At 41.5% G+C, this 11,407-nt stretch overlaps 1 protein-coding gene across 4 annotated transcripts in view; it reads right to left on the bottom strand.

Annotated features, from left to right (window-relative positions):
* Positions 1-1,079: 1,079 nt before the first annotated feature.
* The window catches only part of cenpe (centromere protein E), a 65,089-nt gene continuing 54,761 nt past the window's right edge, over positions 1,080-11,407 (bottom strand). For all 4 annotated transcript variants that reach the window (XM_061696342.1, XM_061696335.1, XM_061696327.1 and 1 more), the window contains 10 exons: positions 9,788-9,976; positions 9,490-9,699; positions 8,708-8,920; positions 8,209-8,409; positions 7,090-7,251; positions 4,617-4,717; positions 4,440-4,537; positions 3,570-3,699; positions 3,149-3,486; positions 1,080-1,220 (listed from right to left, as the gene is read on the bottom strand). In XM_061696342.1, coding sequence (XP_061552326.1) covers positions 1,162-1,220; positions 3,149-3,486; positions 3,570-3,699; positions 4,440-4,537; positions 4,617-4,717; positions 7,090-7,251; positions 8,209-8,409; positions 8,708-8,920; positions 9,490-9,699; positions 9,788-9,976 — 1,701 coding nt within the window. In that variant the 3' untranslated portion in view covers positions 1,080-1,161. The remainder of the gene's footprint in view (positions 1,221-3,148; positions 3,487-3,569; positions 3,700-4,439; positions 4,538-4,616; positions 4,718-7,089; positions 7,252-8,208; positions 8,410-8,707; positions 8,921-9,489; positions 9,700-9,787; positions 9,977-11,407) is intronic.

Genomic DNA, 11,407 nt, shown 5'->3' on the forward strand with positions numbered 1-11,407 from the left:
GGGAGTTTGCGCGTTCTCCCCGTGCCTGCGTGGCTTTTCTCCGGGCACTCCGCTTTCCTCCCACATCCCAAAAACATGCATGGTAGGTTAATTGACAACTCTTAATTTGCCTATAGGTGTGAACGCAAGTGCCAATAGTTGTTTGTTTCCATGTGCCCTGCGATTGGCTGGCAACCAGTTCAGGGTGTGCCCCACCTCCTGCCCGAAGATAACTGGGTTAGGCTCCAGCACTCCCGCGACCCTCGCTGGCCCTACACGGATACACAGGGTAGGGCCAATGACTGCAAGTCGGGGATTTGGCCGTCATAGTAACGGGGGGAGGTGGGTTCTCACTTAGCTGCATGGCGGTCCTCCTGAGGCCGGCCGGATTGGCTGGGGTCCTCATCCTCCGTGGTGCAGGCAGGCACAGCAATTACAGGGCACTTCTGTCAGTCTTTGTGTATTTAAACCGGTGTCAATACAATTGCATGTGTCCGCAGGCACGCACCCCTAAGGACTCTTTCACCGGGTGTGGTGTCACACACTTATTGCGACAAATAACTCTTATGCGAATTGCTTGCGTATCCCCTCACTCATACTCTCGTCCTATACTTTTATAGTTTACATAGTTGTAGAGCCGGGTTCACGACCCTTGGCCTGCAATGCTTCTCCTGTCCTTCCCTCCCAGCGTGTAGCACTACAGCCCCATGCAACACTCATATTTAAAGTTTCATTTTTGTAGATAACGTAATTATTGACTTCGCTCATCCGGTTTACAATTAGTGCCATGTCTTTTGTCTTCGTTTCTCTCTCCCCTCTAGAAACTTTGACTGTTCGACTGATTCTCAATAAACTTCAATTATAATACTAAGAAACCACAGTGGAAGCTTAAAAACTCCGCCGGCATAAAGGGGATACAGCTCCTCCATTCTGCTTGAGCTAACAGCTGAACAGGGCAAAAATAAATAAATAAATGAAATCTTAAAGACTAACGATACAAAGCACAGAATACAAGCAAATCAGTATGTAGTTGGGTTAGTTTCCAGCTATTTGGAGTTTGTCAGGTGAAATCACAACAGATCAATGAATGACACTGCCAATAATAAAAGTGTTTTAATTGAATTTTTAAAAAAACTGATTAAAAAACAACAGTTGAAAACAACATGAAGTAAACACACCAGTTTACTGCGTTATACAATCTGGCCTTGGAGGCTGAGAGCAGCTTTCATCCGGGTTGGCATCTGCAAAATAAAAAAACAACAAATGCCGCAATTAAGAACTGGCTTTCGTGAATCAACACTGTTGTGAATGTGGAAATAACACTGTTTCACAATTTCTTGTGCACCTTAACCTGCCGAGAGTGAAACATTGGTTAGAAAACAAGTAGGGCTGTCAAAGTTAAAGCGTTAACTAATGATTAAGCACACAAAAAGTATTGCATTAATCATATATTAACTAAGATCAATCAAAATTTATCTTGACCGCACACGCTCCTTTTCCTTAACCGCGGATGGATATCTAAAATGTGGGGCACGTCGCTAAAAGGTGATCAGGTCAATGCTTACGCCAGTGCAAAGGTAAGCGAGGAGTCTCCCACTGGTTTGCTCGGAAGAAAATTCTGCTTCAAAAGTCACCCCAATGAAACTTTGGGGGGTTGGGGGGTTGGGGGGGTAATTTGCATACATTGCAGCACTTCACTCTTTGCATCCAAGCACAACAAGTTTAAAATACCATCGCAAAGCATGGTACTATGTATGGTAAGGCTGCACGAAGACGGCCAAAATAAAAATCACGATTATTCCTCGTTAGGGAAAAACTTAATTTTATTCCACTACTTTTTTTTTTGGATCTTAAAATACAATGAGCGTATTTAAAAAATAACTGTGCCCAAAAAAAATAATAAAATCCACTTTAGCAAGGGCCCACTGTATAAATGTGCTCTTACAAAGTGTAATCACCCAATTGAAACTTAATGGAAGCAAATACAGTTCATGAATGGAAGGCAATAACATCAGACTGCAAGCACCGACTTTTTATTCTAAAATCTTCGTCACCGATATAAAGAATGGTCAACGACGATAAGCTTCCGTTGTTCTGCTTGACCATCGGTCAGTCATGCACGGTCACAAACTGCAGAGAACGACAGTTTTACGATCACTGGGCTTTATCCTGTCAACTCAAACGCGCCCGGATACACGCGTTACCATAGCGACGACAACACCAATGGAGCGCGCCGTGTGCATTATAAGCACAAAATGCTCGGGAGAGGCCGTTCATTCAAGTATTGTTTGAGGTATGTTCACGTACTTTTAATGGGATACCACTCCGAAGCAGACAACAAAACATTTTCTAGCCTAGAAAGCTAGTGCTAACACTAACGGTTGTACATACACAATCTGGCATTCTGTCGAATCATGCTCTTAAGTTTTGGTGTGTGTGTGAAGTAATTTAATTCCAATAAAGCAAGTTAGCACCCTTTATTTGTCATGTTGGAATGTTGGGTTGACCTGACTGATTAGAATACATGACCGGAATAGAGAATACTTTTGAAGACACTCAGTATTCAGTAAATTAGAGTAAATTAACTCTGAATGAAATAAAATTAAGTCATTTAAATAGGTATTGCTCCATCTTGTGATCGGATATCGTTTTTTTTAAACTCTGATCGGCCCCAAAAATCCTGATCGTGTAAAGCCTAGTTTTAACAAATATTACATTCATTTTTTTCCCAAATCCCTTCATCAAATCTAAGCATCCTCAAAATGTTTTATATTCTTCTATTTTCTATTCTGTTAGCTGGCAATGTATCTAAATTCATTTCTTTCTTAATATACATATAGTCCACTTCTGCGCACTGTTGGTTTGCTTGTGGAGTGTACTGCTGTTGCCAACAATTGGAATTTCCCCATGAGAAATGGGAATTCATCAAAAAGCAGGATGTGCACTTGCTTGCAGTTCCATTTTGACGTGTCAGTGCAGTCAAGTCCCCACACAAATGTACACATTAGTTAGCATCCAAAATGTGATTGACTGCAGTTACTTGTCTAGCCACCATGAAGCAGTGCCCCAATGGAAACATTGGAAACCACTGACAAAGATAAATGCCATATTTTGACAAAGAGTTGCATAGAAACGGCAGTACAACGTTGGATTTGTTCATGGAGCTTACCTGCAGTGGTTCCAAGACTGGAGTTATCAAAGAACTGCCTGGGATAGGTTCTGGCGAGTAGGTCTGCATTTGAAGCAATGTCGAAAAATTTGCTTTTTGGAGAGTCAAGCAGTGGGATTTTTGGTGAATCCACCAGCGTAATGGGGGGTTCCAGCACCTTCTGGGGCGCAACTAAGAACTTCTTTGGTGACTGAAGCAAGGGGTCGGGGTAAGCACAATGTCCCGGTTTGGTGGGCGTATGGGGCGGGGAAGGCTGACCATCCCTTTTGGCTTTGGACTTCAGCTTGACCGCTCTGTTCTTCCATTTAGCAAGGTCAGCCTGCTGACTGGAAATCACACTGGAATGGAACAGAACATGTCAAGAGGAGACCGAACCGATGTGCCAATGTGCTATTACTTCTTCTGTGCGAGTTCATCTTACTTCTCAAGATGACCGATTTGAATTTGAAGCCGTTTGACTTCCTCCTCCAGTTTGCTATCACGAAGAACATGCCTGCTCACCACACTTCGAGGATTTAGCAGTCGGTCGTGAAGCTCTTCACCCTGTAGGACTAAAGAAAACTGAATTAATGTTTTGTTTATAGGCTTCATAAACTTGTGCATGTAGAAAACCATGCATTTTCTACACCGCTTATCCTCACTAGGGTCCACAGGTATGCGCTCGAGTGATACACAAAACAATCACTGAATTAAATGTTCAAACTGTGCATAAAGTTACAGTAGCTTAAACTTTAATGCAGTAGAATATATTTTAAGTTCAGTTGTATTCAACTTACAATACGTTTTCATTGTTTAACAACTTTTATTCAGGCACAATTTCTAGTTACTTTTTATGTACAATGCATTTTAATTGATTCAGTTTTTATTTTCATACATGTAAGAAAAGTGTTGATGTTCAAACTGCATAATGTTACAATGGCTTCCAAAAATAAGCAAACATCTGAACCGCTTCTCCTCACGAGGGTCCCAGTTAACTTCGGGGGAGAGGCGGAGTACACCCTGAACTGGTCGCCAGCCAATCGCAGGGGACATAGACAACCATTCGCAATCACATTCACACCTACGGACAATTTAGAGTCTTCACTGCACCTGCCGTGCATATTTTTGGAATGTGTGAGGAAGGCACGGGGAGAACACGCAAACTCCACACAGGGAGGCCGGATTTGAACCCGCGTCTTCACAACTGTGTGGCGGACGTGAGAACCAGTCATCCATCGTGCCACATGGGTCAATATAGTTAGTTTTGTTTGCATGGGACTTTGTGTAAAAGGTTTGCGAACCACTGCCTTACATGACTCCTCCCCTTGCTGCTGCAATGTCCTTAGTTTCTCCTTCAGCTTCCTCACGGACTCTTCCTTCATATTGAGAACAACGGTCATCTTCTGGATCCTGAGAGAGGCAAACGTTTGCGGCAGAAATGTTCAGAACAGGGAGAATACGGTGCTGATACTGTGAGGCTGATCCTTACTCGTGTTGATGCTTATCGGAAGCAGCGTTCAACTCCAATTGCATCTTGAACAGTTGGGTTTGGACTTTCTGCAGCTCAGCAGAACAAGGTGATGCACGTTTCTACACCAGTAAAACAGTGTGTTAATGGCATTGTTTTTGGCAGCCAAGGATATCATTCAGGAATACCTCATACACACGTTTCAGTTGTGTATATGCGTGCAAAATATCACTATTGTGTCCGCAAAAGTGTTTCAGTTGTGTGTAAGTGACAAAAAAATGGAGTAGGTGTGAGAGCATTTCAGTCGTGTGTGTAAGAGCTTTTTAGTGATGCGAGAGTGTTTTAGTTGCTCGAGTATTCAGGTAACCCTGAATTATATGCCTGACAGTCCCTCATAGTTTTTAAGTAGCAATAGACCAGGGGTGTCAAACTCATTTTGGACACGGGCCACATCGTTGTTACGGTTTCCCCTCAGAGGGCAGGTATGACTGAAATCATGAGAAATTATAATCGCCGAAGCTCATTACATAACAAAGTGACAATTAGTTCTACAATCAGAAACTAATGAAAACGGTTCAACACTTAATTTAAAAGGGGGACTAGTAGGGTTGGGCATCGAGAATTATTAGGAATCGGGACTAATGTTCCGGTTCTGCCGGAATTGTTCAAATTTAAAACATTTCGGTTCTCAGTTTCGATGCCTAGTCCACCAATCCAACGAAGAAGCGGCGAAAATCAAAGAACAATGCGCACGAAGACATGCTTGCGCCCAATGGCGGCGGCGTACAAAAGTGCGTCTTAACTTTGTTAAAATTAATGACCAGTCGCCTCAGTGCAACACTTGGAGTAAGATTATATTGCGCAAAGGAGGCTTTCACGATGTGTGGCATCTGACACGCTCCGAGCCTCCGCCGACACCGTGCGGCGCTTCAGTGAGGTTAACGCTCAGTCAGTTGGGCGAGTGAAACAAAACAGACGGCTAACAAGGTCAACGGTTGCTGGCAATTTTGCACTGATGGCTTTTAGCGTTCGTCTTCAAACCAATGTAAGTGCCGATGATAGAGAGGGAGAGAGAGAAGGAGAAAAAACAAAACAAAAAAAAAACAAAAAACACCTTAACATTGAGCACTGAATCTGGAATAAAACTATTATAAACATGATAAATCTAATTTGTGACAAAAGACAAATAGTATGTTTGTTGTTTTGTATTTAAATAGATAACATGAATTCTTCTCTCTCCAATTACCTTTTTGATGCAAATCCTTTTTCAAAGGCCAACAAAATAATGTCCTTCAATAAAAATCCAAACTTCAAACTATTAACAGTCCCTGCCTAGAGTTGATAAAAGGCATTAAAAAAAAAAAAAAAAAAACTATTCAATAATATTATAGTCTTTGTTACAGCCAGGTTGCTCCGCACACGACAAACAGTCTTTTACTTTAGTGAACAGACAACCTGCCGCCAACCTGTCTTGGAAGTTAAATTTGGCCCCCGGGCCTGAGTTTGACATATGTTTTATAGCATTTGATTCCATCCATTTAAAAATCACCGGTGCCGTGTGAAGTTACTTTTCGTGCCAAAATGCTGAGTTTGGGTGCGTACCCTTCAAAATAGAAGGCCACAAGCTTAAAACCTGCAGCTATAAACCATTTGATGTGATAAAACAGTCCCAAATAACGATTTCAACAATGCTATATTTAACTTTTAGCTGAAACAATTAATAAATAAGTCAATTGGGTTAGTTCCACACACATTGCCTTTTAGTTAATAGATTTGACATTGATACTGTTATAAAGAACCCCGAGTCAAATGTTCATTTTAGTCGATGCTGCGGGCTCCTAAGAAAACGGATGTTCATAATTTGGACACACTATTTAAACCATGCAAACTTTTTTGACCCAGCCCCCTAAAAGAATTGGAATCGAGAATCGATTAGAACCAGAATAAGGAACAGGAATCGGGACCGGCATTGCTCAAATTCAAACGATGCCCAACCCTGGGGACTAGTAACAGAAACTGCTTCCAATTCTCAATCAATTGTGGTATTTTAGCAGGAAATGAAGTGACGCACATGATTTACTTTCACAGGCAACAAAGGATGCTTGCGGGCCGGATCTGGCCCCTGGGCCTTGAGTTTAGCACCTATGTAATAGACAATAGCAAAGTTGAGACCAACCTGAACATTTCAGAAGTGTGTGAGCGCATTCCAGTTATGTATGCGATTAAAAAAATTATAATTCAGTTGTGTCTGTGTGTGGTAGAGCATTTCAGTAGTGTGCGAGAGCATTCCTGTCGTGCGCTTGAGAGGCCTTTAGTGTGTGAGAGTGTCTCAGTCATGAATTTGAGCTACAAAAAAAAGGGTGAGCGTTTCAGTTCTGCGTATGGGAGTGTTTCAGTCGTCGAAAAAGAGCGTTTCAGTCCTGTGTAAGAGATAATCCTGAATTATGTCCCTATGGCCCTTTGTAGTTTTGAAATAGAAAAGTTGAAACCAAACCTCAGACTCTTGCAACTGATTATTGAGAGTTTTGACAGTGTTCTTGTGCTCTTCAACTTGTGCCTGGCTCGCCAGCAGTTCTGTCTTGAGTCGCTGAAGGACCATCACGTGGTCAGAGACGCAACTGTTCGCTTTCAGCTGGTCCTCTTCTTGCTGCTTAGCCTAATAAAGATCAAATGTCACACTTTGCTAATACAAACACACCATTTTTCACTCTCTGAAAACAAAATATATTTCACAATATTGTACTTCGTTGATTTAGGGCCTGTCATGAAACTCTCCTTATAATGGGGATATGTTCCAGACCCACATGTGACATTAAAAACACACCGTTTCAGTTAAAAAACAGACGTTAAGTCCGGTATCTTAGTGCGTTCATATAGTGCGAAACACCACAGACGAGCAAAACTGAAATGAGCACAGACGTTACATTAACTGTAGCTATAACGCTTCAACCCTCAAACAACACATACGGGAATTTATTCTTTCTGCTCTGTGGGAACAACTTTTACTGTAGCTTAGAGTGGACCTTCTCTCTCTTTCTTTTGCTCTAAATTACACTGCATCTCTTTCAGTAGACAATGTTATAGTACAGTGTGATGTTACACTGAAGGATTACTTCAACATTCTTGACTCTTGATTATTTCTAGTATTGTTTATTACGGTCACACAAGGTGCTAGTTATCTTGGATAATTGGCAAGGAAAGATTACGCGCAGTAATTGCATGTCTCCGTTCCACGCAGGTAACAAAGCATAACTTTTTGAATGTGGGTTATTTCTTGCTGTTCCATTCTTTGCTATTGTGCAAAGTGGATACTATCATGAATAACCGGCGAGAAAAGCAACATAATAATTACCCGACCCATCCTGCTCAGAGCTTCGTAGGGCATATTTTTGTACTATCTGGGCCTTGCTCGACTAACTAGCTGGTTAATATTTGGGGAAACTGATTTGTTCGACTCGATGTGTGAATAATTGAACATTGTGAAAGTGCTTTTCAAGTCAAAAGGCTGTAATACAAATGCAGAACATTACTTACTTATTAAAGCCGTGGGAAGTTAACTGTTGCTGCATGGTGTGAAAGTCATGAACCCAAAGTGATATGATACTGCACTTACTTTTACTTTCTCCTCAGATTGAGGGAGTAGACCAGGTTGCTGGTTGTTGCCGAGCAAAGACTGCTCTGACCTTGCTGGAGGTTCCTCCAGTATCTGTTGCAGAGTAAGGCGCTTGTTTTTTTCTTCTCGCCACTGGCGTTGAGCCTGCGCACTCAGCTGCTGCAATTCCTGATCCTGAACTTTCCATTCATCAAGGATGCTCTGCGGGAGTTGAGAGAGGATGAGCTTTTGTGTCATTTCAGAGTGGTTTGTTGGTCAAAAGGGCAATGAGCCGCCCCCCCCTCAAGGAACATAAAACAGCTTAACAAGAATAAATTATTAAATAACACAAAACCAAAATGCAACTGCAACTGTGATAGTTATATAGGTTAAATTGGTTTAAAGAGTTAAAGCTGGCCGAACAGTATTTTTTTTCCCCCCACCAAGCAAAGAGAAAAAAATGATCTCGTTTTAAATTAAAAGCTCAATTTAGGTAAAAAGGAGAGTACCGAAAACATACCTTACAAATCAATGTTCTGCGTTGTGACACTGCAGATCTGCCATCGCCCTCAACGCGAAAGAGGCAGTCGAGCCTACTCACGACGACTGGCCGCCTGTTGTACTCATCCTGCACCTGCTTTAAGAACCTGGCCCTTTCTCGGACCTCTGCTGAATGTTCATCGCGGTAAGAATCCAAGCCTTCCCAGAGGTTCTCCAAAATGCTGTTCATTTTCTGTCAAACAAAGCATGTTTGTCAATTTTTAAATCAAAGAGCAAGATGTTACTAGACTTTACACCGATCTGATCGGCCTGCAATTAGCATTTTATGCTCATCGGCTGTAACGTCATAATTTGCCGATCCGATCAATGCTCCGCGTCGCCATGGTGTACAGTATATTTGAATTCAAAAAGTTATTTTTTTTTTAGCCTTGTCACGTGTCTTTTGACGTAGTTGTCCAAGTATCAGACAGCCAATAAAGTTATTTAAAAAAACAAAACAAAAAAAACACGTCGTCTGTGTAGGGCAGATAACATGTAATGTGTTGATCAGAACATACATGCAAATAGGCAAGTTTTTCCAGAACATAATAGATAGGTTCCCCCAAAAAATTGCAAATACTGTGTCCCCTCACGGGACCGAGCCCTGCCGCAAGTAGTGAAAATCAGCTACAATCTGAAAGTGATTGAGAGCCCCTCCCCAAAAAAGGTTTATAATTGCCTATAAGGGTTTCGTCTCTTTGTCCTTGTTAAATGTAACTTGAAAGATGAGCTCATTCTAGAGCCCTGCAGCAGAGTGCTCACCTGCATGTAGAACTGTCTTTTTTGGACCAGTTCACTCAGTCTGTGTCCCTGGCCTGAGCAACAGTCCAGGTCTTTCAGCGTAAAGCCAGGTGCCTGTGATCTGCATTGCAACACATCCTGCAAGCGCCACTCCTCAAAGCTGGACACGTCGTATTCAACTAACTGCCGAAAATCTATCCTGTATAGCTTAGCCTTTTTCAGAAGGGCATCCTGGAAAAGCAAAGAACAGAATGTTGTAAATATTGCACAAGAAAGGACTTTAGTAAGTCTTAAATGGAGAGAATGGATGGTTGTTTACAATAATATTAAAGAGAGTCGTGAAATTCTTGTGTCCCAGGCCGCAGACCATCTTGTGGGCGTCATTTGTGGCTTGAGGAAAGGCGTCATCGTCATTCAGGAAATATTCAATCCTGAGGCTATCCTCTTTGACTGCTTTGTGAGCTTCGATGCACGAGTCTATAAATTTCTGGAATCTTCCAAATAACTCCTGTAAATAAATAAGTAACATAAGTACTAGAAGAGATGGGCAATTCTTGTTTTAAAAGAGACGAGACCTCATTTCAACAACACCCATAAATTAAAAATAGGAAACAATAAAAATGGCAGGTTGCATAAGTATGCACAACCTCGCGTTTGAAAAGATCCAACAATTACAATGACAATTGTAAAACTTGAGCCATGCCCATCTCCATCTGATGCCTGCTACAAGCTGTGCCACATGAATAGCATCTTCCTCTTTAAGCATTATCAATCTGGAAAAGAATTGACAAATCATTGTCTGTTTCAGTTCATTTTACACTATTAGCAACTTCAAAGGCCAATCCCAAATGCATCATCCAGGAAAATATTACATTCAATATTTTCATATTTTCATTGGCAATTTCTGAATTTGAAGTTGGTTCATTCTGTGTTGTGACATAATACCTAACATCGCTGTATCACCTAATACATTTAACATTAACATCCGTAAACTACTTCGATAATTGTAGCCGCGTTTCATAATACAAGATGTACTAGCGGATCAACTCTGGCCGCCGATATTACGTGTGGTCTGCGGTTCCGTTTGGGAGCCCAACCGGGGCCACGACCCACAGAACCTCAACCCCAAAATACAAAAGACCAGCGCAAACAAAGTCACAATAGAAGATGTCCGCTCCAGAGGTAGGTGGAGTAGCCAACCATCGTACTCAAGTAAGAGTACACTTGACAATAATGTGACAAGTAAAAAGTACTCCTCCAAAAATATATTTAAGAGTAAAAAATACAGTGAAATAATTACTCAAGTACTGACTAAATAGCATTCAAATAAAAAATTTATAAAATTTAAAAAATGCAATTTACTGCACAATGTTTTCTCAAGTTATAAATGAGCTGAAAATACACTTTTGGGCAGGCAGTGCCAGACAAACACGACAATACATGAAAGCTGTTGTTAGTGAAAAGAATACATGAAAGCTGTTGTGAGTAGCGTGCCGTTGACTTCACGGTAATGACAACCTTCCCAAAATGGTGGCCATTTAGGCACGACGATCAGCTGGGCTGGCTTATCTAGTGTTACTGCGCATGCCCACTTTGCCCAATAGAAGACGACGTGCGAGGTCATGTGACTTTCTTTTGTAGTTAGTTTGGTGAACTACTTAAAACATCACTAGCGCTTAAATTAGACTGCCGCAAATAGCGCCCAATGCGGAAGTCGTAATCTCGTGCATGAAATAGTTGATAAGCAATAATTGATAAAAGTAGCGAGCAACATTTAGATCATTGTGACATAATATAGGTACCGTTACCGCTAGCTACTAGCGTTGAAGGAGAACGAAACAGCCGACGGCGACCCACCCCCAGGAAAAACTCATCAGAGCTATACAATTAAAGTAAATGGGCTATTTTTAGTTCAAATCGGCGAATTTCGCCGAAAGGC

Source organism: Phycodurus eques, chromosome 1, assembly GCF_024500275.1.
Source record: "Phycodurus eques isolate BA_2022a chromosome 1, UOR_Pequ_1.1, whole genome shotgun sequence".
NCBI classification, from domain to species: Eukaryota; Metazoa; Chordata; class Actinopteri; order Syngnathiformes; family Syngnathidae; genus Phycodurus; species Phycodurus eques.